This window comes from Saccopteryx leptura, chromosome 1, assembly GCF_036850995.1.
Source record: "Saccopteryx leptura isolate mSacLep1 chromosome 1, mSacLep1_pri_phased_curated, whole genome shotgun sequence".
Lineage (NCBI taxonomy): Eukaryota > Metazoa > Chordata > Mammalia > Chiroptera > Emballonuridae > Saccopteryx > Saccopteryx leptura.
This window is the reverse complement of record NC_089503.1, coordinates 69,861,868-69,888,008: the sequence shown is the minus strand read 5'-3', so window position 1 is coordinate 69,888,008 and position 26,141 is coordinate 69,861,868. Positions and strand designations below refer to the sequence as shown.

General features: G+C 38.3%; 1 protein-coding gene across 15 annotated transcripts in view; it reads left to right on the top strand.

Moving 5' to 3' along the window:
* DLG2 (discs large MAGUK scaffold protein 2) overlaps positions 1–26,141 on the top strand; it is a 2,140,731-nt gene that overhangs the window by 1,362,569 nt on the left and 752,021 nt on the right. For 13 of the 15 annotated variants that reach the window (XM_066369745.1, XM_066369736.1, XM_066369732.1 and 10 more), the window contains one exon: positions 25,784–25,837. In XM_066369745.1, the coding sequence (XP_066225842.1) occupies positions 25,784–25,837 (54 nt within the window). Of the gene's footprint in view, positions 1–4,510; positions 4,616–25,783; positions 25,838–26,141 lie in introns of those variants that run through there. The other 2 variants (XM_066369859.1, XM_066369841.1) reach the window with 1 other exon arrangement.

Sequence of the window (26,141 nt, the reverse complement as noted above, 5' to 3'; positions counted from 1 at the left end):
AGGATCAGATTTTCCTCGGCTTGGATCTCCGTGCCACAGCCTGGTTCAGCCGTTTGTTTCGCGGCCTGGATGTATTCACCCCCTTTGCCCGCCTCAGTTTCTATATTCACAGTTACCAGAGAAAGCCGCCCTGTTTAGGTTAGTGAGGAAGGCGGAGCATTTCTTACTCCCTATTTCCTTCAGGGTTTGGTTATATATTTAGCCAATTTTTCACTCAATCATACCTTTGGGTGTATTGCGAAGCATCTGGAAGCTCCAAGTATAGGTTTTTCTGTTTCTGGTTGAAGATCTTGTTGAGTTTTGGGGGAGATTTATCGGTATCGCTTCCTACCCCGCCATTACTCTGACGTCATCCTCCGGATATTGGATTTTGTAAACTATTGTTTCTGTGTCTATTAATATGATTATATAGTCAGCTGGTTATTTTTTAAAAATATTTTAATATGATGAATCACATTGGGTCATTTTTCAATGTTAAATCTACTTGGTTATTATTTACTTTTTCTATATTGTTGGATTCAGTTTGCTAAAACTTTATTTGAATTTCTGAATATTAATTCATGAGGGCTAATGGGTATTTGCTTCTAATATTTGCATCTAGTTTACTACCAGAGTAATTCTGGTACCTCTTTCTCTCCTGATTTGGATAATTTATTTCTTCTCTCTCTTTTTTTTCTCATTAGTCTTGCTAGAGGGTTATCAACTTTACTGATAATCTCAAGGAACTAGCTGTTAGTTTTATTGATTTTTCTCTCTTTTCTATGAAAGGTAATTATGGATTTCTCTAGTTTCTCCTTGTTGCTCTGGTGTCTACAGAAAACCAACTCTATCTCCTCAACTTAGCGAGTTCACTAGAGTCGAACCGGATTGCCCCTCCTAACAATGTTCCCTGGGCATATAAAGTTGTAAATGGAGCAATCATAGGGATTACCATGTTTGTTTCCTGTCTTTCAAAGTTTGCTGTTCTTTGTTTTTTAATGTCCATTCTTGAAATTCATTATTTCACGTATTTTGTTCAGTTTTTGTTGGTTTCAGATAGAAATGTAACTCTAAGCCCTGTTACTCCATTTTTACTGGAATTACAATTGTCAGGAAGTTATATTTAAACCAGTCACCAGCAGAAACCATTCAAATGCAGACATGTGGGCATGGCAGTACTACCATGCAAAAAGTACTTTTTAGACATTCTGAAGCTTGCATCTAATTTAGAGCATGACAATATTTTAAAATATGACATATATGTGATCTAGTGACCTAATGTTTAACAGAAAAATGGAAACCATTACACATCAAGCATTGTGCTAACAGGAAGAAAACATGAGCATTGTACTTTGTGGGTAGGGACAAATGCACGTTGAATGTTAGTTGGAAAGAAATAGAGGATTAAAATTATATTTATTTTGTAGTCCCTATTCTAGCAGAGTGCTCAGGGCAGAGCAGAGCTCAATAAATCTTGTTAAACTGAGCCAAAATGAATTACAAGTCAAATATTTGATCAGATGAGATTCATTGTGGTCACACTTGAATGTGAAGGTAATAGATTTCAAAACTTATAAAAATGATTGAGTATGAGTGCAAAACACATTATATGTGCTTTATAAAACCTCCATAATTATTTAAGTAATATAACCTAAATGATTAAGCCACCTAAAACCTCCAAAATTATATCAAATTTACCTCTTTTAAAGAGTGTGGATAAATATGTGGAATTTACCAAATCATGAGGCTTATTTTAAGAATAGTCTCACTAAATTTATGTACATCATTGCTTTAAGAATTGGGTAAAGCTAAATTTGGTTAGCATTAGGAATAGGAAGTCACTGACTTTTCCTAGGTATCACGTTCCTTACAAATCGACCAGCAATGATCTCTACATTCCCACCCTGTGCCTTTGGCCTACCTCTGCTCCCTCAGGGATCCCCCAACCTATCTACGCATGTCCACATTTTACCCACACTTCAAGCTCTAGCCAAGTGCTAAATCTTCCATAAGGCTGCCCTCATTTTTTTAAAAAATATTTTAATATGATGAATCGCAATGGGTCATTTTCCTCCAAAATTATATCAAATTTTATAAATTCTAAAATTTGCTTTAATTCCATTTGACTTTCTACATAAATGATATGTCAAAAGTAAAGAAATGTACCTTTATTTCTTCTTTTGCTATCTTTATTTATTTCTTGACTTGTTGTACTGTCTAGAATGGATATATTTTTTTTCTTTTTTATTGTTTTGTGTATAGTTTTTACCAACTCTTTTATGAAACTTACCCTTTTTAAAATTATCTTTGTGTGAATATCTTTATTCATGCCCAAGTATCATCTATTCAATTAAACTTTAAACTGCTTAAAGAAAGAATGAACACTTAATGTATCTATTTGTCCATAGTACAATCAAAAAAGTAAAAAAACATAGGAGATGCTTGATAGGTTTGTTGAATCAATGAATAAATAAATGCATACATGAATCCAAGGGCATTTTTTATGTAGAGGTTCTGCATGCTGAGACTAGATTCTTTTGACCTTTCCCCCCCAAAAAAATAAAGAAAAGAGGATCTTGTAGGATATATGGCTTAAATGAAAGCCTAACAGGACCTGAAGAACAAGAGGTAGAAGTTTAGGTATGACAGAAGACTCAGAGGTTGGGGTCTGGACTAATGATGAACATTGGCTCAAGTAATTTAAAAGGGACTGCCTGGAATTTTGGAAGATAACTTAGAAACAACTTTTTATTTTCCCATTGTTTGCTAAGAAATATAGAGCACTTACTAGTGGAAAAATATTTTCTGGAAGTTGTGAACTGGCTAGTTGGCAGTGCATGAGAAAGAAGCATGTGGCTGGGGCAGATGGGAGGATGTAAGGGCAGGAATGGAGGCAGAGGAGGGACTGTGGGTGTGCGCTGAACAGAAGAACACCATGAATGAAAAAAAAGAAAGGTTGGTTGGTGGATATGGAAAAACAAATTGCCTAATGGCTATAGCTTTCTGGTGTATATTTATGAAATATTAAGGAAAAACAATCTCTTGACACCTTAAGCCCAAGTAGAAAAGTTGAAAGATCAATTCCACTTGCAACTCCTTCAATTCAAAATGGAAAATATTGTGATGGGAGAGGGAAATGTTGCTGGTATCATCCTTTGAGACTCTGACACCACGAGGTTATTCATAGAAACTAATCCACTATCACCAGGGTATGACTGCAAAAAACTAGGTAACCCAAATCATGCAACTCTTCTAAAAATAACACAGCAGAAATTCTTCAGTTATGATATCAAACTGTTTTCTACAATTTGTACCTTGTTTTATACTCTTTGGATTTTCTAGGTCAATTAAAAGTATAATTCATTATACTATGTATTCCTTTCAATTTACCTCTTAGCTCTAGAAATGCTTGAGTAAATACCCCCGGGGTTGGCTATATTTCACCAGCCCTGAGAGTGTAGATTAGAACTATACTTGGAACTTCCAAGCATGCAACACCTTACGAAACTACATGACCCCCACCTCAACAATCCTGGGACTGTAGGGGCCAGTGGAGACTCACCTTACTAGGTGCGCTGCTGACTTGGGAAGAGACTCAGAATATGTTGCTCTATTCTGTTGTACAGATTTTATTTAGTGTTCATATTAGGTTTTTCTTGTTAAAATGTGCAAGCAACTTTTTTAGAATGAACATGTCCCAATTATGTTCAGGCAGCTCTCAAGTCCCAAGAATATTTAAATGCTCAATTCTCCTGGTATTATTCATATAAATTTTACCTAGAACAAGAAATAAAGGGGATTTTTATTCAATCCATAAGAAAACAGATAGGTCTTCTAATTACTCTTAAAGTAGAACATAAACAATAGACTGCATTTTATACTTAAGAACTTTCTGGCTAGTCTTTAGAGAAAGTGCAGGGAAAAACTGTCATTAATAAAAAGCAGTAATACTCTGTTTAGGAAAGAAATATATCATATCTAGAGCTTAACTAAAGTGAGAGGAGAGTTGGACATATTCTTAGATACTGAGAAAGCATGTATGACTGTTTCTCACATAGCAAACAAGTGTCGGCACCTGCATGTGTACATATGTGTGCCTGTAACACAGCATTCAATTTTACTACTTTGCACAAGCTACTCAAATTCTTCATCTGTGGCCTGCCATCCAAATCTTCTGGTGGAAATATTTTTTCACATCTCCCTCCCTCCCACTTTTCTCCCCCCACACACGTATGGTATGTGCAGTTTTGCCAGACCCGCGTAAAGAGGGGAACACTGACAGGATCGCTTTGCTTTTCACAAGTGTGGGAACAAAAATCCTTCCCAGTGAAAACATCTGTCTCTGTTCAAGTCATGCCCAGTTATCCCCCAAAAGAAATGTTCTGATTAACTTTTTTTTTTTAAGTCTTAAGATAGCAGTTTGTGTAGCAGATCCAATTAAGAAGTTTATGTAACAGATCTGCAGGGGTTTTTTTTTCTTCTTCTTCAACTGGGTTCTTTGAGCTCAGTTTGAGTGTTACTAGCTTTCACCATGCAACGGCCAAGTGCTTCCCGGGGTGAGAATTATCAGCTTTTGTGGGATACTATTGCTTCCTTAAAACAATGTGAACAAGCTATGCAACATGCATTCATTCCGGTAAGAAAATTTTTCTTTTTATTTTCGTGAGGATTTTTAAATTTCTTCTTTTTTATATATAGTTATAGATAAATAGCATGTAGTCTATGACTTTAAAGATGTGGTATCTTTTCTGTAGTTTTTGTTTCAGATAAAGATATGTCTGTTTTATTGCTCTGCAGGAAATCTGAATTCTTAATATGGTCTAACACTGATTAGTGAAAAAGAATAAACAGTGGTCAAGAAAATTCATCCCACTGAAGTTAGTAGTTTCTAATAGTAACATGTATTAAAGAAAGGGCACAAGATTATATTTCTTGTATTAAAATTTAAAAGGTTTTTACTGTGTATTTGCTGGTTGGTTCCCCCCAAACTACTTAAAATGACTTGACTGTTTTTTAGATAGATCAAAAAACCAAAAGTTAGTTCTTATATTTTGGTTCTTTGCTTATCCAGGTAAAATCCACCATAAAACCTCTCTTAAATTGTATGATTGTTCCTTTGTTAAAGTAGTAAGACACTAATTGGAGATTTATAAAAATGGCTGATAGAAGTTTAGAGATCTATAAAGTGAATTAATAAATCAGTATTATTATGTTGTATATTGCAGAAATAATGTTTGTGCTTATAATTATCAAACCAGGGGAACCCAGCTGGGTACATTTGATAAATTGAAATCAGGTAAATGGGACTTGAAAGAAGAGTATTAAAATATTTAATTTTTTACTTAGATCTATTTTGAAGGATTAAGATAATATATTAGGAATAAGAGAACACTATTGAAAATTAATCCCTGATAAAAATTATTTAGAATCCTTCAAGAAAAACTAGAAATTCAAGAAATATGCTCTGCATATAGTTAAGATAAATCTTTAAAGTTCAAATTATTTTCAAATGACTCAAATTAGATGCCAGTATATTTCTCTCTGTAACTTGGAATCCCCTAAATGTTTCAAAGACTGTGGTAAAAATTAAAGTTCTCATTGAATACTATTTTCTAGTTGAATCTTTGTACATTGATCTTGATTGTTAAAGTCATTAAACATATAATTTTTGCAAGAACTTTAAAAAACTAATGGTGGGGAGCTCTCTAAATCAGATTTTTATAAATGATTCTGCATTAAACCGAATCTGTTCTTGTAAAGCTCAAGTATCTCCTCCTTCATGGAGCTTTCTCTGGTCAAGAAGAGTTATTTTCTGTCTTCTTGGTTCCATGTGCTCAGCTTTGATTTAATATTTAACAAATTTATTGTAAATATTTTCTTCTCTGTCTCTCATATATGGTAACTTTGTTGGAGTGAAGGAGAAAAGGAAAGTAACTTAGAGAAAAGAACAAACATTTATTTGTTTGTTATTTTTTTATTTTCCTGTCTTGAACTCTTTGAATGTAAGATGCACCTATTTCCGGAGTCTAGCACATCGCCTGGCACCACAGAGAATGCATGGTGAGCATGTGAGGAATGAATGAAATCAACTAACAACAGTGTTTTCAGTTCCGGCATTTCCACTTAAAACATGGCAGTTTTCATCACAAGCTTTCTCTATACTGACCTTATAAAATTATTCCTAGTCAGTTCCATCTGGAGCAAACAATAAACCTCTACTCAAGCATTACATGGGGTAATGGGAGAAGTAATGTGTTAATGCAGGGATTAGACCCTGATGGGAAAATAGCCTTGGATGCAATTGCCATAGTCCACGTGCTACTCTTTCGTCCACTTTATTGTCTGTTCCCAATTTTTCCAATAAGACACATGCACAGAAACATATTCAAGTTTTATTCACATTTGTTTCATTTTGACTGCTCTAAATCTTTTCCAGAAGATACTAGAAATTTGTCAGTCTCTCAAATCTTTTAAAATTTATTCTGTCTTGCATTAAAAGTATCATTATCTCATCATAATTCTTTAAAGATTGATTTCAGAAAACAGTCATTATTAAAATATTACTATCCATTGAGGCTAAGTCTGTTTAAATTGAGCCTCAATTTATTTCTTTGTCTGACTATATAATTTAGATCTCAGAAAATGGACCCCATTTATTCTGTTATGCACTTTTTAACCCAGTGATACATATCTCATAAACACACATATTTACACACACACACACACACACACACACGGATATATGACATTTTTGCCTAATGACCCCCTTATTTAGGATATCCAAATAAGACCTGAAAGTACATATCATTACCATGCTGTATTAAGCATAATAAGGAAATGACAAACTATATTGACTCAACAGTTGCTCTTTTAAAATAAATCTAGTTCCCTTTTAAAGTACTTGGAAATGAATTATGTGTAGAAAGTATAGACACACACTGATGTAGCTAATCTTAGGAAAACTGACCTGAAAACTTCACAAGTAGGGGAATGCTGTCTGTGTATCTCCTGTGAGTGTGGATTCCTAACACATCATTAGAATGCAGATCTCCTTTGATGATCTAGACTATTTCTCCCGCACACAATGATCTATAAATCACAAATGGTTTCTCAGTCAGTGCAGTGTTGTGGACTACTAATAAATCTGACTAAAAATCTCCATTACAATATAGTCCCCTCATACAGCCTACACTTCACCTTGGCGAGAGGAAACTTCCAGCCGCTATCTCTGGGTAGTGTACTGCTTGAAGTGGTCTGAAGCAAGAAGGAAGCCAGGCTATCAAGGCCTTCAAAGTGTCAGCATTTGATTTCACAGGAAGTGGAGGTCAAATATGGATCTCACACATATTGGTCCAAAGAGCCCTGAGTGTAAAGCAGCAACACAGAATTTCTTGTTTCCTTAGCATAAGTGCCAACCAACACAAGATCCTAAACATTTATTGAATGAAAGACTAATAATAATTTTAAAAAAAGCAAAGCTCTCTCGTGAAGACCTGGTAAATATGTTCCATCATTAGAACTCTAAGAGCATTTTTCTAGAGAATATCTTGGATATCAGGTAAATAAAATGTTTTTGATGTTTTATTATGTAGGTTGATATGTTTATAAGAACAGTCACATAATTGGTAGTTCTTTTCATAGAGACTGGGCTGTGTTTCCATTCACTTCAGTCACATTTTATTGAGCCTGCTATGATTCAAGCATGGCAATAGGCACAAGAGAAGGACCTGAAGTGCACTTTAATTACTTGGTGACACCTCACTTTGAAAGAGAGACTGAACTGCCCCTCGCCCCACTGTCTCTTGCTACAAGTACAATGTTGATTTCCTTATGCTGCTAGTCATCATGTTTAGATTTGATTTCATATGAATGTCATGGAGCTTCCCAAACATTGGGAGAGATATGATGAATAAATCTAAAAAAACACTGATGAAACTTACATGGAATTCTTTATACAATGGATTTTCAAATAAACACATAATACACCTGATACAAAGTGTTGAGTGCCTTAGTATCCATCCATTCATTAACATAAAAATTAAGGATAGGGGCATGCGCTATAAAGGATATCTTAGCTGGATTTTGAAGGTTAAATAGATTTTTTTTTATTTTAGTTATTTTATTTATTTTTGTATTTTTCTGAAGCTAGAAATGGGGAGAGACAGTCAGACAGACTCCTGCATGCGCCCGACCGGGATCCACCCGGCATGCCCACCAGGGGGCGATGCTCTGCCCACCACGGGGTGATGCTCTGCCCCTCCCGGGCGTCGCTCTGCCGCGACCAGAGCCACTCTAGCGCCTGGGGAAGAGGCCAAGAAGCCATCCCCAGCACCCGGGCCATCTTTGCTCCAATGGAGCCTTGGCTGCAGGAGGGGAAGAGAGAGACAGAGAGGAAGGAGAGGGGGAGGGGTGGAGAAGCAGATGGGCGCCTCTCCTGTGTGCCCTGGCCGGGAATCGAACCCGGGACTTCTGCACGCCAGGCCGACGCGCTACCACTGAGCCAATCGGCCAGGGCCAGGTTAAATAGATTTTTACATGTAGTGATGATGGAGGAAGAAGACATTCAAGTTGAGGGAACAGTTAACGTCACTAATTGTGTAAATTTAATTCATTTTTTCATCTGTTCATTCATTCAACAAATGCTTATTAAATACCTTTAATGTTTCTGAAATTGTAACATGCATGGGCATATAGCAATAACTACACTGCTCACAAAAATTAGGGGATCAGAGAACATGCAGATACTCCAGTGCTTTCAGCCTTTGCTATAGTGCAGAGGTCGGGAACCTATGACTCACGAGCCAGATGTGACTTTTTTGATGGCTGCATCTGGCTCGCAGACAAATCTTTAATAAAAAAAATAATATTGTTAAAAATATAAAACATTCTCATGTGTTACAATTCATTCATTTCCAATCACTGCTATTCATGGTTGCAGGTGGCTGGAGCCAATCACAGCTGTCCTCCAGGACAACATCAAATTTTTATTGGATAATGTGTAATGTACACAGGTCGTTGTATGGCTCTCATGGAATTACATTTTAAAATATGTGGTGTTTATGGCTCTCTCAGCCAAAAAGGTTTCCAACCCCTGCTATAGTGCATTTTCACCAATGAAATAAAAGTTGGTTTTGCATCTCATTTGCATAATTAAACAATTTTCTTTGAGTTGTCGTTTGCTTTTCTGATGTTGTTATTTAATTAAAAATAATCAAATGCTTTTTTATCACTTCATATTTATTTTGAAATATCCTCTAATTTTTATGAATATAGAATGAGCTCAAATTATTTTCTGAGGGCATTTACTTTCTAGTGAAGGAGACAAGCATCAAATAAAAGTTGCATATGTATCTCTCTGCACAAATTGTTCATAGCATTTCAAACAATTGCAATTCAATATTGCTCATATGCATATACAAATACACATATATTATCTCAAAATAGTATAAAAACAGTAGATATTTTGCAAAGCCACTAAAAACGAAACAAAACATTATTTTCCAAATATTTTGTAATCTTAAAATACATGTTAGTTTCATTAGCAAACAATTAGTACATCCTTACTGACACAACATGGGCTTGGTACTTATAGTATAAAAGTGCTTGTATTTATTGAACACTTATTTATGTCATGTGCTGTTCTAAACACTTCACATACTATTTCACTCAACTCTCCAGAACCTCTCTGATAGGGGCACTACCGTCTCCATCTGACAAAGTTTACATAGGTTAAGTATTTTTTCCTTGATCACATAGCTAAAAAATGGAAAGGTCAGGCCTCAAAAGTAGTTATCTGACTCCCAGAAAAATCTGTTCTCTGAATGGGTTTATTAGAACAAGGTGAAAACCACTGAAACCAAAACAAATGCAACCCAGTGTGATAGGAGGAGTAATGAGGAGATGTGCAAATCACAGCAAATGCAGCAAGAGGGACATAGCCCAGCTGCTTGGAATGGAGGAGAAAGATGACTCAGGAAGACTGAAAAGGGAAGAGACAAAAAAGAAGTCTTGAAATGGTTTCAAAATAAGGGTTTATCAGCTGATAATGGTGAGGAGGGATGGATGAGTATGTGCCAAGGCACTGAGGCATGAAAGCACAGTATGGATATAGGGCTAGTTATCAACTTTCCCCAAATCCTGATCTTCCTCTTTGAGCATTAGGTTGGAAGATCAGGAACAACAAAGATGAGAGTTGGGTGGTTTATTTTAGGTCAGATATCCTACAGGTCAACCAAATGCACTGAATAATTCAGGCCCTGATGAAGGTGCTGAAGCCTTACAAGGGAACCACCAGCGGAGGAAGAAGTGACTTCTAGGCACTTGGCTCCATTACCTCCACTATACATAGTCTGGCCCATAGGTTAACACCTGTGCCTGGACCTGACATGTGCATAGAGAAGCAGAGAAAGCTTGTACACAAATATAAAAGAATGAAACAAAAGTAGAAAAGGGAGGCAAGAAACCACATGGTCCCTAAGAAAGATGCTGAAAGAGGTGAGATTGACAGGGACAGAGAGGGTTCAGAGAGGCTGGATGGTGGTTTCTGTATCCCTTGGCACTCCCATTTCTTAGTTCCTATCCATCAGGTGACTAACTAACCTGTTGTGCTTCCTGCCCTTTTCGCCCAGTAAACTCAAGGGTTGCTTAAGTCCACGCAGGTTTCTTTCTATTGTCCACAAGCAGAGAACCTTAACTGAGATGGGGCTCAGTTTGTGACTAGTCATCCAGGGACAAGATCCAGCTCTACAAGAAAGGGCAGACAAGAGCTGGAGAGAAAGTGAGGGGATCCCCTGAGCCCACTGGGCTTCAAGGCGAAGTTCTATCCTTTAAGATTTAACGTACAGCCCATTCCAGAACACTTCATCACACCTCATAAGCAGATGATTGGCCTTCACACATTTCAACCCTGATTAACACTTTCTGAAGAAAAATAAGGGTCTGGAACCTAATTACATACTACTACTTTAATCTGCACATTCTTATTTAATTACCCCAATATTGACATGAAATGGCGCCATTATTTATTAACTTCACTATAGGGGATTAGTAGAGCAAGGTACCTTGTTTAAAATCATATAGGTGGTAACAGCAGGAGAGAACCCAGGACTTCTGGCCCTAATTTCACCTGCCTTCACATCCACCATGTTTCTTTGCCCATGTTTCTCTTGTGACATTTCTGTGCTCTGCATTATAAGCATTTGGGGGTTTTCTCTTATTTGCACGTGACATTGCACAGTCCTTGCAGGACAAAACCATGTGATTCATGTTTCTACTTTCTGCCTCTCAGATATAGTGCCGTAAATATCATGTTTCCTAAGAAAATCTGTATGAGCTGATTAATAATTAAAATGTGAGAATTTAGGCAGAAGTGAGGGGATGAAGAAATAATCCTTCCCATCTCAAATACATCCTTGAAACCTGTCTCCTCAGCTCCGGCGTCACTTCCACAGATCCTGCCACCAATCCCTAGATGTCGAGTGTGAACCATTGTAAGCTTAGGTCAGCTCTAAATAGAATTTGTGCAGTGATGAGATCCCGTTCTAGTTCATGGTGTTCCAAGTGTGCTTGTCCTTTCTGGATTCTAAATATTACTTGACTCTTCATCCTTAATCATGTTGGATTGATTTCTCTATTTTATTCCTCTTAGCTTCACTTTGCATTTCTATCTAGTAATACCCCAGTTTTTAGTCAATTTCCTTCTTAAGAATATGAACAAGGCTATTAATGGAATTTCTATTAGTGAAGAAATAAAGATGACATAATCTATAGAGGTGTTCAACCTAATGGGGAAAAAATAACTATAGCAGAAGCAACCTGGATAATTGTAACGGACTGGAACTGCCTGAACATTTGCAGATATCTGGTAGAAAGGAATGGAATTCTCACTTTTGTTTTCAAACAAAAGGCGAGAGCTTGTTATGATTTTATCTTCCTCTCTTGTGCAGTTTGCATTTTCTTTGACTGCTGGTCTTGTGATTTCTGGGCATAAGCATCTGGAGTCCATGAAAAATTAATGCCAGGTGCACGATGCCTTTTCTTTATTCATTGTAAAATGTTTGTGTTGACTCATCAAAATGGGGTATTATCACCCAATATGTTACAGTACAGCAGATTAAAGACCATTCTCTGCCACGCCCATTTTCTCTCACCCACTCTGGAAATTGCAGATATAGGACCCAAAACATTTTTGTTACAGAATGGAAAAGTAGACAGTTATTCAGAGTCATTAATAGCAGTTCTCCTCCATGTAGTAAAACAAAATGAAAACACATATGCATGCACCACGTACACACAAAATTCTGAAAACCTTTAATGAGCTAAGAGTAAATACGCTATAGTCTTTCAAGCTTCATTTAATATTTCTGTTGAGCAAAAAGATACCTAAGGACAATGGCATTTCTAATTTTTATCTTGTGTAGAGCCGCCCCCCCCCCAAATTCTGTACAAATGCTTTTACTATTGCTGCTGCTGTAACAACCACCATAATACTACCACTGCCTGCCTTCCTGGTGTTAATCTATCTTGTTACAATTTTCAAATAGTGTCAACTGGATTTGTTCTCATTGCAACTTTGCCAGGTAGCAAGGCAGGTTTTAACATCCCTGTGTTATTTATTTTAAAAAAAAAAATGGAGTGCAGCCTAACCAGGCAGTGGCGCGATGGATAGATTGTCGGACTGGGACGCAGAGGACCCAGATTCGAAACCCCAAGGTTACCAGCTTGAGTTAGGGCTCATCTGGTTTGAGCAAGGCTCACCAGTTTGAGCCCAAGGTCTCTGGCTTGAGCAAGGAGTCACTCAGTCTGCTGTAGCCCCCCGGTCAAGGCACATATGAGAAAGCAAAGTTGCCGCAACAAAGAATTGATGCTTCTTATCTCTCTCCCTTCCTGTCTGTCTGTCCTCCTCTCTGTCTCTCTTTGTCTCTGTCACACACAAAAAAAATGAAGTTCAAAGAGTTGAAATGGGCAGAATCAGAAGTGATTACATAGTTATAATCTATTAAGATTAGAATTATTCAAGTCTTTTTAAGGTTGTTTGCAGTTTCATAAAGATACTGTGAATTAAACTCAGCACAATGGCTAACTAAAGAAAGTGTCTGTTAAGGGCTGCCATTATTAATATTGCACCTTTTTAACATTATTCCAAATGTATCCTTTTATAAATTGCATAGTTTTTAATATGATTTTATTTGCTTATCAAAGAAGCACATAAGATTGATATTATATTAATTGACTAAGATCATCATATACCTGACCAAATTCTATAAAGGAATAGCCAATTCTATAAGCCTCATTTGCTGACTCCAAGTGCAGGGCCAGGAGGTGCTCATCCAATAACATAAAAGCATAACATGCAAAAGTTTTTTGTTGAATTAGTGAGTTCAAGGAGGGGTCATGAGATGTAAGGTTGCAAACATTATATTCATGAGGAAGTTACCATCTTCTTAACAGTTGGTTTAGTAAATCCTTTATAAAACACCTAAAGGTTCCAGAGTAGCCGAGTTTACAATCGCAAAGGATAAAGTGTCTGAGAGAACAGAGGAGGTTCAGGCTGGGAATCATCATTCGCTCTCCATCTTGTGAAGTCCTCAAGTACCAGAAAACAACCTCCTCTCTGCCTTCTTATCCTTTCATTCTTTTCTCTTACTATTTTCCTCTCTCTCCTCGAGCCCACAGCAACAGATAATATTCCTGATCTCTACTCTGAAATGCACAGTGTGGCATTATCCTGGCATTATCCAGTAGGAGGTAAACTGGCATGCACCCTTGCTGTGCAGAATAACCGAGAGTAAGAAAGCCATTAAAAAACTGAGAAACCGAGAGTAACATACATTTTAGGAAGCAAGAGCTGCTGTAGGGCTAGGCACTGTTTGGCATCTTGGATCCAGAAATTTGTAGATTCTTGGCTATGGAATAAAGTGTTTATTGCCTAGTCAATGAAATGTACAAACACATCTGCAGAATATATTCCTTGGCACCAGCAAATACTAGCCATATATAGCTGTTTTACTAGTCCCCATTCGCTCCTCCTTTTTATGTATTTTCTTTCTCCATGTTTTTTTTTTTCATTGAAAGTAATTCCACATAGAACATTAAGTTTGAAGAGAAATGGGTAGAATAGAGATCTCTCTACTTGTAGATTTTATCAGAATTTAAAATAAGGGAAATGGAACTAAAATGGTCTTTACTCTGTTCCTTCTGCAACCTAGCCCAAGCGCCATCTTGGAGGCAGCTATAGAAACATCTTCCAGACCCAACATGGATGTGAGCACAATATAGATTAACGGTTAAAAAGTAAACTGCCTGACCAGGTGGTGGCAAAGTGGATAGAGCACAGTGGATAGAGCGTAGGCCTGGGATGCAGAGGACCGAGGTTCGAAACCCCAAGGCCCCCAGCTTGAGCGTGGGTTCACCTGGCTTGTGCATGCTCATGAGCACTGGGTCACCCGCTTGACCATGGGATCATAGAAATGACCCAATGGTAGCTAGCCTGAGCCCAGAGGTTGCTGGCTTGAGCAAGAGGTCACAGGCTCAGCTGGAGTCCCCCCAGGCCCCTGCCCTGGTCAAGGCATATAGGAGAAAGCAATCAATCAGCTAAGGTGCCACCCAGAAGAATTGATGATTCTCATCTCTCTCTCCCTTCTTGTCTGTCTATCCTTGTCTGTCCTCCCACCCATCTTTCTCACTAAACAAACAAACAAAAAAAGTAAACTAAACTCACACCTCTTCCTGGTTTCTCTTCCTACCATTTCCTCTCTTACAAAGGAACCATTCCAGATATAAAATATTTTTAAGACTTTCTCCACAGTTTACCCTGTTATGTTTTGAGATCTGAGTATATGATCTGGTATTAAATCATGGTTGATAAAAGAAAAAAAAGAAAGCTGAGTTTAGGTGTTAAGACACTTTTTTTCTAGAGATAAGGCTCATAGAACAGGGAGGCAGGCAAGTTAGAAGAAAGAACTTGATGATAATTGTCTGCTTCACTTCACATCTTTGTGATGCCTTCATATAGAAGATAAATTTTTGCCACTAACTGCATAGTCTGGAGTCCACAGAATTAACTAATTCATAAAGAAAACAAAATATAGGCTATAAACATAGGACAAGACGATCACAAATAGCTTTTTAGGTGCCTTTTCTTAGACATATAGAACCTCATCCTTTAGCCAGTTAGTAAGAAGTCACTTTATATAGCTTTGTTTTCTTTTCCCAGTTTTTCTTTTGTCTTATTTATACAGGCCTTTCTTAATGTTATATCTTCTACCTTTAAGAGAACAGAAAAGAGTTAGCCTGAGAATCAGCATTTTGCTCTCCATCTGAATGAGGAGAGCAGGCATCATTGTTTCAGAAGGACGAGTTGTATTGTGACCCTGCTTTCTTTATAGTATTTCCCAGCAGGGAAAAAATTCTGAGTGAAATCAGATCCTTGATGAGACATAGCTTCTTAGAGGTCATCTATTTCACCCTTCAGTCCTCAAATATAGAAATAAACGGATAGGCTCAGGGACTTGGCTTTCACCCTGTTACTGAACCTGCTGAGTCTGAAATTGAGATTTTCTGATTCCAAGTCCAGCTATCTTTACATCAGGGACATGATCTCTCAACTGGATTGTTATTTCCAGGGAGATGGACTGCCTGAATTTTAAGAGTCATGCAGTGACTGCTTGAGATGTCAGGTTGACTCCACTATAAACAACCGAAACATTATTTTTATACTAAAAATAGATAGTCATCGAGTAAAATATAAAACCTACATAAAATTTTAAAATAAAACATGAGACTTCAAGCAAAATCTCTCTTTTTATCTCCACCCCGCCCCACTTGGCCTCCACCTAGAGACTTGTATGGTACAGAGTGTTGATGATGATATTTGTTGAGTTGTGCACTTGAAACCTGTATGGTTTTACAGACCAGTGTCACCCCAATACTATAAAAAAATTATTTAAAAATTAAAATTTTAAAATAACAAAATATCCCATGAGATTTCAAATAAAAGTCTCATTTTGGATGGGTCTTTTCTAATGTCTTCACATTCATCTGAAATGTTTTAAAAATGATACCCTTTTGCTTTTTTTCATGATTTTTGAGTTTTTAGCTTTTGACCAAATCCTATGCTTCCTCCCACCTCTCCAGCTTCTGGAATGTACAGTGGGAGAGTGAGTTAGTACAGGGAACTCACTGCAGCTAGCTTTCTTGCTCACAAGGTGGTGATACCACAAAGGTATGGATTTGTTGTTGCAATGAGTGAGCCTTTCCTCTACTAGTTATTGGTCTTGTAACCTTGGGCAAGTTGTGTTACAGGTTCATGCCTGCCTCATTTTACTCATCTGTACAATACACATAATATTATAGCCTGTCATTCATAGGCGTGTAATGAGGATCAAAAACAAGTGAGCATAGCCCTGGCCAGATAGCTCAATGGGTTAGAGTGTTGGTCTGAGCTAGAGGTTCTTGGTTCGATCCCTGGTCAAGCCACATACAGGAACAGATTAATGTTCCTCTCCCCCCCCCCCCCCCGTCCCTCTCTCAATGGGTTAGAGTGTTGGTCTGAGCTAGAGGTTCTTGGTTCGATCCCTGGTCAAGCCACATACAGGAACAGATTAATGTTCCTCTCCCCCCCCCCCCCGTCCCTCTCTCTCTTTCTTCTTCTCTCTCTAAAATCAATCAATAATAAAATTGGAAAAAATAAACAAGTAAGCATAAAGGACCAGCATATGGTAGGCAGAGAGGAGTATTTCTGCTTATAACTTTTCTTAATTACCATGGCGTGGTTTAGAAGAGGATCGTCTGCAGTGCTTTAGCTGCCAACACAGCCACACAGCCACATAGCCAGGCAGTGTATTACAAGAGCTCACCACCAGAGGGCAGCGTGCAGTTACCCCTTTCTACCCGTTTGACCTAATCTATTGCCTCATGTTTCTTCAGGCATTCTATCTCTTGTTACTGTGGCTTACATTCCATAGATTAAAAAAACCTAGTAGCAAACACCTTCTGATTCGATTGTGTGCCAAGCACTGTTAAGAGTGCAGGTGGAGGTGGCTGGTGAGGAAATGATGTAAGACGAGGGGCCTGCTCTCAACCAATTACATTTCAGCCAGAAAATACAAATATCACACATGTGATATCACACCACTTAGCCATCTATATGTATAAGAACAGAAAGAAACATTCAGAATATTAAGGCTTGGTGCTTTCACATAACTTCTGTCCTTTAATATTTATAATTCACTGTGTTCTGAAGTTGCATAAAGAATAATGCTTTAACATTTGGAAGGCAGGATACATAGATTGAAATTTACACTGAGGATTAAGGGAACTTTAGATTATCACTACAGGATGGATAGAATTTGGGTAGGTAGATAGGAGAGGGAACTGTGATTGATTCAGAATGTGGGAGAAGGAAGACACAAAAACAGTGACCTTAACATAGGCATGCCAGGTGTGTGCTTGGAGTTGTGAGAGCCCTGCCTGATGGAAGAAAAGGAGATGAGGAAAATAAACTAAATAACAATTATTGATCACCCACTGTGTGCAAAGCCCTGATCCATGTGCTACAGATTAGATAAACCTCACCTCAGTCTGATGAACCAAGTTATTGACAGGTTGCTCAGAATTCTGGTACCTAAGTATGTAAAATACAATTGTACTGCTAAGGTAATAGCTCTTTGGTGGCTTAGCAAAAAGTAAGAGATGGTAAGCATGGATGTTGCCAGGAATAGCACCACATGGAGTGAATGAGTGAGTTAAGTAGGCATAGTTATTGAGACATGGGGAGCGTTGACTAAATCACATCTGAGATGTGAACTAATGACTCCATTTTTTGTGTAGTTGTCAGAGAGTACTTGCACCAGTAAAGCAGTTAAGTTTATAAAAGCTCAGCGGGATTTATGGCATTAAGGGAAAAAAACAAAGAAGTTAGAATTAGCAAATCTGGGTTTGAATCCCAGCTCTGCTTCTTCCTAGCTGTCTGACTTCGGGAAGTTCACCGAATCCCTCTGAGCCTCTGTTTACTTCTCTACGGACAAGGGAAAATTTCACAAGGCTCCCTAGGATTCTATGATGAGTAAACAGGAAAATACAGGTTTGAAACCTTATCATATTTTCTGGTACACTGTGGGTGTTTGCTCTATCAATGCTATTTCTCGTTCCTCTTCCTGTGAGAATTAAATGACCTAATGTTGTGTAGATACAATTTATAAATGATAAAGTATATTATTAGTGCTCAATTTAATGTAATTATTCATTTAAGTTTCAATGATAATCTGCAGACCTAGTTTTGGTGAGATTTTATTTCAGCCTTTTTACTAAGTGCAAAGGGGTATGTGGAGAAGGTGTAGGATAGAGGTGTGAAGAATCTTCATAACTAACAGTTCAAGCAGTTTTATCTCATGTTTCAAGTGGTACTGATTCTAGAGAATACATAGCAGTAAAGGAAACTCTTTGGTTCTGGATCTCCAGTTTCTGGGCCTCATTCTCCAGACTGCCCAATCTCTTCTGCACTGGGGATAAATGGCTCAACCCAACTGAGGCCTTCAAGATAGCATCCATTTTCTGCAAAATATTACTCTGCTTTGTATTTTATTCTATTTTTTAACTACTTTATTTATTGGTTTTACAGAGACAGGAGAGAGAGGGTAGCATGGAATGGGAAGTATCAACTCATAGTTGCTTCATGTTAGTTGTTCATTGCTTGCTTGTTGTATGTTCCTTGACCAGGCAAGTCCAGGGTTTCAAACCAGTGACCTTGGCATTTGAGGCTAAAGATTTATCCACTAAGCCACCACAGGCCAGACACTCTGCTTTGTATTTTGAAGGAGACTCAAGCAAACATGTTAATACTTGAATCCAAAGAGTGGGAATATTAGTGGTAGATTTTCAAAGATCAGTGAGAGAATTTACGTCGACTAGGAGACTTACAAAATATTAATAGGAAGCAGAAGGCATTGTTTTGCAGTTGCGAAGAGTTACCCACATTGCAGTCAGACTGACAAGTTTGACACTTGGCCCTGCTATTACTGGCTAGATAACCTTGGGCAATATACTTAAAATCTCTGTGCCTCGGTTTTCTGTAAAGAAGGATAATTATTGAGTGAGTTCAGGTAAGCAGAGTTGGATGAAGTTCAAACCAAACATGAATCTACCATTCTCTCTATTTTCTGAGCTAAGCTGATAGTAAACTAAGTAGGTAATCATTGCATTCTGTTAGGTGCTTGGGAGAGAGACCAAGGTCCTAGCTTCCTCAAAAATTGCTCCCTTTTGACATCTTGCCGTAGCCATTAACCTGCAGTTATGCCTTGACTAGCCAAGTCTTGGCCACTCACATTGTCCACTCACCCACCCATCAGCTATGCCTCAGTTGTCTCACCTGTGACATGGATGCCTTATGTCACTGCAGGGTAAGAGCAAAGCAGGTGACAGGCCTGAACCCCCTGATGCTACTCTTGGTGGTGAGTCTGAGCTATACTGGATTGCACTACACCCACCTCGTTGGTCTTATGGAGACAGCACTTCAAAAGAAGAAAGTCTAGGAAAGCAAAAAATAACCGCAATCATAAATAAAAGAGCCTTACCTCTATAGATCATTTCTCTTTCCCCTTACATGCAAACTTCATGGGAAATAGGTTAACTGGAAAATTGCATTGTCCCATTTTTTTCAAGTGGTAGTGTGAAAGAGATTCAGGGACCTAGAAACCCTCGGAGAATTAGGGAATTGAATCTGAGTCAGTATGGTGAAATATTTCATTTCAGACTGTGAAAGAGAAACTAGCAACTTTTAGGGCAGAAAATAACTGCATTTTCAGCCCAGTAGCTTAAAAAGGACTCAGGAGAGGAGGGAACCAGTAGATATAGGGAGTTACCAGCATGGATCCTGGGGGCCACAAACACATGGACTTAAGAGCTGGGTGTGGTACCTCCGGGATTTGTGACCTTCTGAACACACTAAGCTGCTTTGTCCTCCTCCTCCTTCCTCCTCCTCCTGCTCCTCCTCCTCCTCCTCCTCCTCCTTCCTCCTCCTCCTTCTCCCTCCTCCTCCTCCTCCTCCTCCTCTTCCTCCTCTTCTTCTTCTTCTTTTTTAATGGAAACAATAATGTTTTTCTTAGAATATTTTGAGAATTAAGTGCATTGATGCATCTTCGGTACTTATCACAGCCTCTGGGACATAATCATCAGTCAGTAAATGCTTAATATTTTATTATTGTTATTCTCGTTATGATTATCCCATCTTCAGTTTTAATACTAGAAATTGTGAGATTAGGGACACGCCACTTCCTTTCTCTCTCTCCATTTCAGATTTGTAAAATAAAAAGGGAGAATTAAATGATCATTAAGGACCCAGCTTTAAAGTTTTATGATTCCAGAGTGAATTTGTTCTTCATATTTTGTTTTTCTTCTCTCACACAACCATCAATATTTCTTTAACCAGTCATTTTTCAAAAGTTTTCTGTGGAGCTTAATAAAAAAAAAAATCTTGATTCCATCAGCGTGTGGGTGTACTGATGCCATTGGCCTTCACCTGGACCATGCCTCCTGCAGTCCTGTCCCCATGATATACCAGGGCCCAGTAGCTGAGCCGGAGTGAGGAGGGGAGGTTTTGTGCTTTAGCCTGGATCAAGGTGGATGGTATTAACAAGAGCTGGTTTCTGAGTCATTGGTGAGCAGTAAAATTAAAATCCAAAGAGTTCTGGTAAAGTCTAGTTCCACTGTGAGAGGTAGTAGAGTTAAGAGTGTGGTTTCAGTGTCAGAGTGTTTGGATTTGAAGATTATCTCTTTATCACATGGATGACTTTGAAAAGTTTTTTAACCTCTGTCTCCTCACCTGTAGATTGGGAAATGCATTCCCTGTCTCATTGGTTGTATGTGGGTTATATAAGTTAATTGATGTAAATAAATGACATATAAGTACTTGCCCTTATTGTTATCTGTACCAGTGTTAAGAAATAAGGAGATTTAGGTATCATAAATTCTAGGTACTGATGATCCTCAGCCAGGTAATTGCAGGTTTCAGGTAAATGCTTCAAGTAGAATTAGGATCCTGCAACCCCTAAGGATGTGAGGCTCCAGCCCAACATTATGGGAAAGGAGAGAAAAGAAAGGGTTTCAGTATCTGCAGCTAACTAGAGTACAATTTATAAAATCAAGAATGAAATCCCTGTCCCCAACCACAGTACATTTTTTATTTCCACAGGGCCAACATGATGGAGGGCCTAGGAAGAAGAACTAATAAAAAATAGTTATTCTGAGTTCAAGTGTTAGCATCCCATTTAGTACTTGATGTTAAATGCTTTAGAACTAATTGAGAATGTGGATAGTAACCCCCAAATTCATTTTCCTGGTTTGGATCGGGGCATAGTCTGATGGGGCTCACCCTGACGGCAGCCTACTGTGTGAGTTGTGAAACTAAGAGGCTGCTAATATGCTATCTTGAGGCAGTCAATCAAAACCAGCTAAGATTTACTGTGAAGTTCTGGGACCCCCAGCTCTCTTAGTAAAAGCATGTACCAATACAAACAAATTCAGTTTAAAACTTCTAGTGGCTTCCATTTTATTTCAAGTTGTCATGCCATACCATATATAAAAACCATTTGTTGGACCTGTGTCACTTCTTGCCCACTGAAGAGCCTGTCCTTTAAGGCTAAGAAGATAAGCTGAAGATGCTCAGCCCCGAAAGCCACTCACATGTTATTCTTGCCGTATTTGACCTAACGTTTAACTTGGTCTGTTGTCAACTACTGGCCTTCTACTCGCATGTTCCAGGTCAGCTGACATTCCTGCTCAGTCCCTAACCCATCAGTGTTACAGGTATTACTGTCAATCCTTGCTGTTTCTGCGTCACTTGACTTTGTAGGCTTTTCTCCTTTTCAGTTTTGCTTCTCAAAAGGTTAGGCATTGGCCTGCCTTTAGTCTTTTGATGTTTCTATTACCTATCTGACCACTGTCAGACCTAAGCTTCCCAAAGTGTATTCTTGGACTGACTGGCTTTTCCGTACCTCCCCTATCAGTACCTTTCTGGAGGAAGCTGCCTCACTGCAGCTGGTGACCACTTGCCCATTTATGTCAGAGGCACTTCCCTGACCTGGCACTCAACAAGTATCAAGAAGTAACCACTCCTCAGTTCACATTGTTCATTGGGTTCCTCAAATGAGTGAGGTCATATTATATTTTTCTTTCTATGCCTGGCTTATTTCACTAAGCATGATAGTTTCCAGGAACAGAACAGAGGCAGAGGCGAGATCAAAGGGACCAGAGGGAAAGTAGAAGAGAAGATGGGATCAGAGAAGGGAAAGAGATTAGTGAAATTATATATACAAAACACAGTATTATAGAGAACAGGACAGCAAATCCTGGAGGGAAGGGAGAGAAGGCATTAGGGGGAGGGGGTAAAGGGGGGGCAAGAGGAACATGAGTGTGGGGGGGATATATTCAGTGGGACACTTGAAACTATGTAAACACAGTAAATTAAAATCATAAATTAAAAAAAAGTAACCGCATCAGTTCAAATCAATAAACTCCTTTGAAAATTTGTGTTCATTATGTCAGTCTTTATTAGTTACATCTCTTGGTGGCAAGCCACGGAAGTTCATATTTTCATAGCATAAGCAAAGTTACTGATGTGGTATAAAAATCAGAAAACCCAAGGACAGAAGGTGGCAAAATTTATGACTAACTTGATCTCCTAATTCAAATTTTATTAGTAGTCTCTCTGCATGCTTCTTGTTTCTCTATGATTAACTTTATTCTTCCCTCTTGCTGCAGACTAACTTCCTCCACATAGAAGAGAATGTAAAGTAAAAGACAAACCATTTCCATGTCACAGTTTTGGTCACCCAAGAGAGATTAATTTAGCGTTAAATCTTAGTTTGCCTAGATTTACATAAAGTCAAGCCTTGAAACTTCTGAGTAAAACATTTTTTTTTCCATATTTGTTAACAATCTTTTTCCAGTTAGTGGAAATAAGCACATTGAAGGGGTACGCTGGAATCTGCTAAACCAGCAGTTTGATTTAGGGCAGGGGTCGGGAACCTATGGCTCGCGAGCCAGATGTGACTCTTTTGATGGCTGCATCTGGCTCGCAGACAAATCTTTAATAAAAATAATAATAACGTTAAAAATATAAAACATTCTCATGTATTACAATCCATTCATTTCCTACCACCCATGTTCATGGTTGAGGGTGGCTGGAGCCAATCACAGCTGTCCTCCGGGACAACAACAAATTTTTATTGGATAATGCCTAACGTACATGGGTTGTTGTATGGCTCTCATGGAATTACATTTTAAAATATGTAGCATTCATGGCTCTCTCAGCCAAAAAGGTTCCCGACCCCTGATTTAGGGGTTCAGAAAAGAGGATACCCAATATGGAGAGAGAAGGTGTGGGAATGGTAAGTCAACTGAAATGTGGAGATAAAGCTTAGAAGGAACTCTCAAAGTAACTGGGGAATTGGTTTTAAGATTCAGAACTGAACTAGATCAATCTAGGCATGAACTTACATGGTTTCAAAAGTGAAACGAGGAACAGGTGTCAGGCTGAGCCAAGGGAAGCTCTGATATGACCAGCTGCTGAGAAGAGCACATGCTGGGCTGACTTGGAATTCCACTGCACTCTGTTGTTGCCACTTGGTTTTATCCTGTTGATATATGCCATTGACAACCTAAAAGGTTTCAGGAAGCTTCTGTAAAAAGCCATCTTGGGAGAACTGCGAGAGTCCTAGGGCAGAGCAATGGGGGAATCTTCAGAGAGCCTGGTGTAGCAGCAGAATAAAATAGAACCCAGGTTTTCTACCTCTAAGCCCCATGTTCTTCTCCCCACATCACATGCCTCTTGACAAGCACTAATTCTTTGTGAAGTCCTGTGGAAACTATCTTTCTCCAAAGCCCCCATTTATCCACGAGGTACTTGCTCTTAAACATTAGCAAATAAACCAGGAACATCCAGTGGACCCACTATCTACATATGTAGATCAGGGTCATGCTCTCAACGCCCAATGCCTTAGTTAAAACATGAAATTTTGCCCTGGCTGGTTGGCTCAGTGGTAGAGCATCAGCCCAACAGGGAACACAGGAGAAATGACTATCTGTTTCTCCACCCCTCCCCTTCCCCTTTCTCTCTCTCTCTCTTCCCTCCTACAACCATGGCTCAGTTTGAGCAAGTTGGCCCGAGGTGCTGAGGATGGCTCTATGGCTTTCACCTCAGATGCTAAGAAAACTCTGTTGCTGTACAATGGAGCAACGCTCCAGATGGACAGGACATTGCCCCCTAGTGGGATTTCTGGGTGGATCCTGGTAGGGGCACATGCAGGAGTTTGTCTCTGCCTCCCTTCCTTTCACTGAATTAAAAAAACAAAACAAAACAAAAAACACCTATGAAATATTTTTTAACATGTGCGGAGTTGATGTTTGTCTTATCATTTGATAAGAATTCCGTAGGCACAGATTGACTTTAAAAAGCTGTAAGCTCTGTTAACTTCAGAGGGCATATCTAATGAAATATCCTAAAAGTTGAGTACTTGCCAAAACCATTGTGTCATATAGAACAGCTCTCGATTAATCATGACGAGAGTATTTCCTCTATCTAAATGAAATCTGCAATTTGAGAAGGAGATTAAGGATCCTTCAGGGGATGAAGGGAAAGTTCTGTGGAAATTCGAGAAAGTAGAAAATAAAGATAGGTCTGTTCAATATTCATGAAGTCAAATTAGATGATGCAAATACAGATTGCAATCTCATATTTTTTAATGAGACTTATAGCTTTCCTATATCAGATTTACAGAGATTCCTATTCAACTTTAAGGCAAATAACTGCAGCTTATACAAAAAAACCCCAAACAAAAAAAAACAAACAACTACAACGACTCTTTTTAAAGCGAGAGGAGGGGAGATAGTGACACCTGCATGCTCCTCAACTGGGATCCACCTGGTAACTCGGTTTTGGGCTGATGTTTGAGTACTTAGCTATTTTTAGCACCTGAGGCTAACAAACTTGGACCAACCAAGCTATCCTCAGAGCTCAGGGCCATGCTCAAACCAATGAAGCCACAGGCTGTGGGAGGGGATGAGAGAGAGAAGGAAAGATGGTCCTTCTCATGTTTGCCATGACCAGGGATTAAACCTGAGATGTCCACATGCCAAGCCAATGCTCTATCCACTGAGCCACAGGCCAGGGCCTACAAAAATTTTTTAAAGGAAATTTAGCTCACTAAATATGATTTTCTTCCATCTTTGACTAAGTTTTCATTTTCTCCTTACAGTTTTCTAAGGTATGTGATCAGAGGTATGAAAATAATAAGGAAAATATATGACGACAGCATGCATAATATATAAACAAAATGATATCATGAAGTGAACCCTCTATTTTGCATTGAATACAAAATAATCTCCAAAGGCAGTTTAAAGAGAAGGGTTTTAAATATTGGTTTAGCTTTAATTTTGCTTCTTAGATTGGGAAATCAACTTTATTTAGCACAGGCATTTTAAAAAGAAATGTTACCAACCTTAACTCTTACCCAGTTTATTAAAATCCTTGCCTGGTAAGTAGCACAAATCCTCATCTTTCACACTGTCAGATAAAATGTAAGAAAAAGTGACTATCAGTTTTATTGCTCACTTAATTTTATTAATGTGGTAAATGTAGCAAACAAATATTTGAACAATGTTGGGAACTTTGAACTATTTCATTTTTTTTTCCCACACCTGACACAGGTGTCTATATGGGTCCTCAAGAAATACTGTTGAGCTCTGTGTTAACAAATTCTCAGAATAGATTACTTGTTACTTAAAATTTTTTCTCCTTCTCTTTTTTTAGGCCAGCCCTGCTCCTATAATTGTCAACACAGACACTTTGGACACGATTCCTTATGTAAGTAACATTTTTATTGACTTTCTTTAAACACTATTGTAGAACTTACTTAACTAAATTTAAATTTTAATGCATATTTAGTTTTACCCCATCCAGATAATTTTATGGAATGGTGTATAGAATAAATTTTGTGAGTTTACTTCGGTATTTGCTTAATCTCACCTTAGTCATGCAAATATTTTCCTCCTTTATTCATTGTTTTGTAAAGTACAAGGGCCTGTATGGGACAAAAAAAAAGTTGTGTTCAGATAATGTTAGTTTCCTGGATGGTTCTCTGAAAAGAGACTGAATTGCTTATAGACAA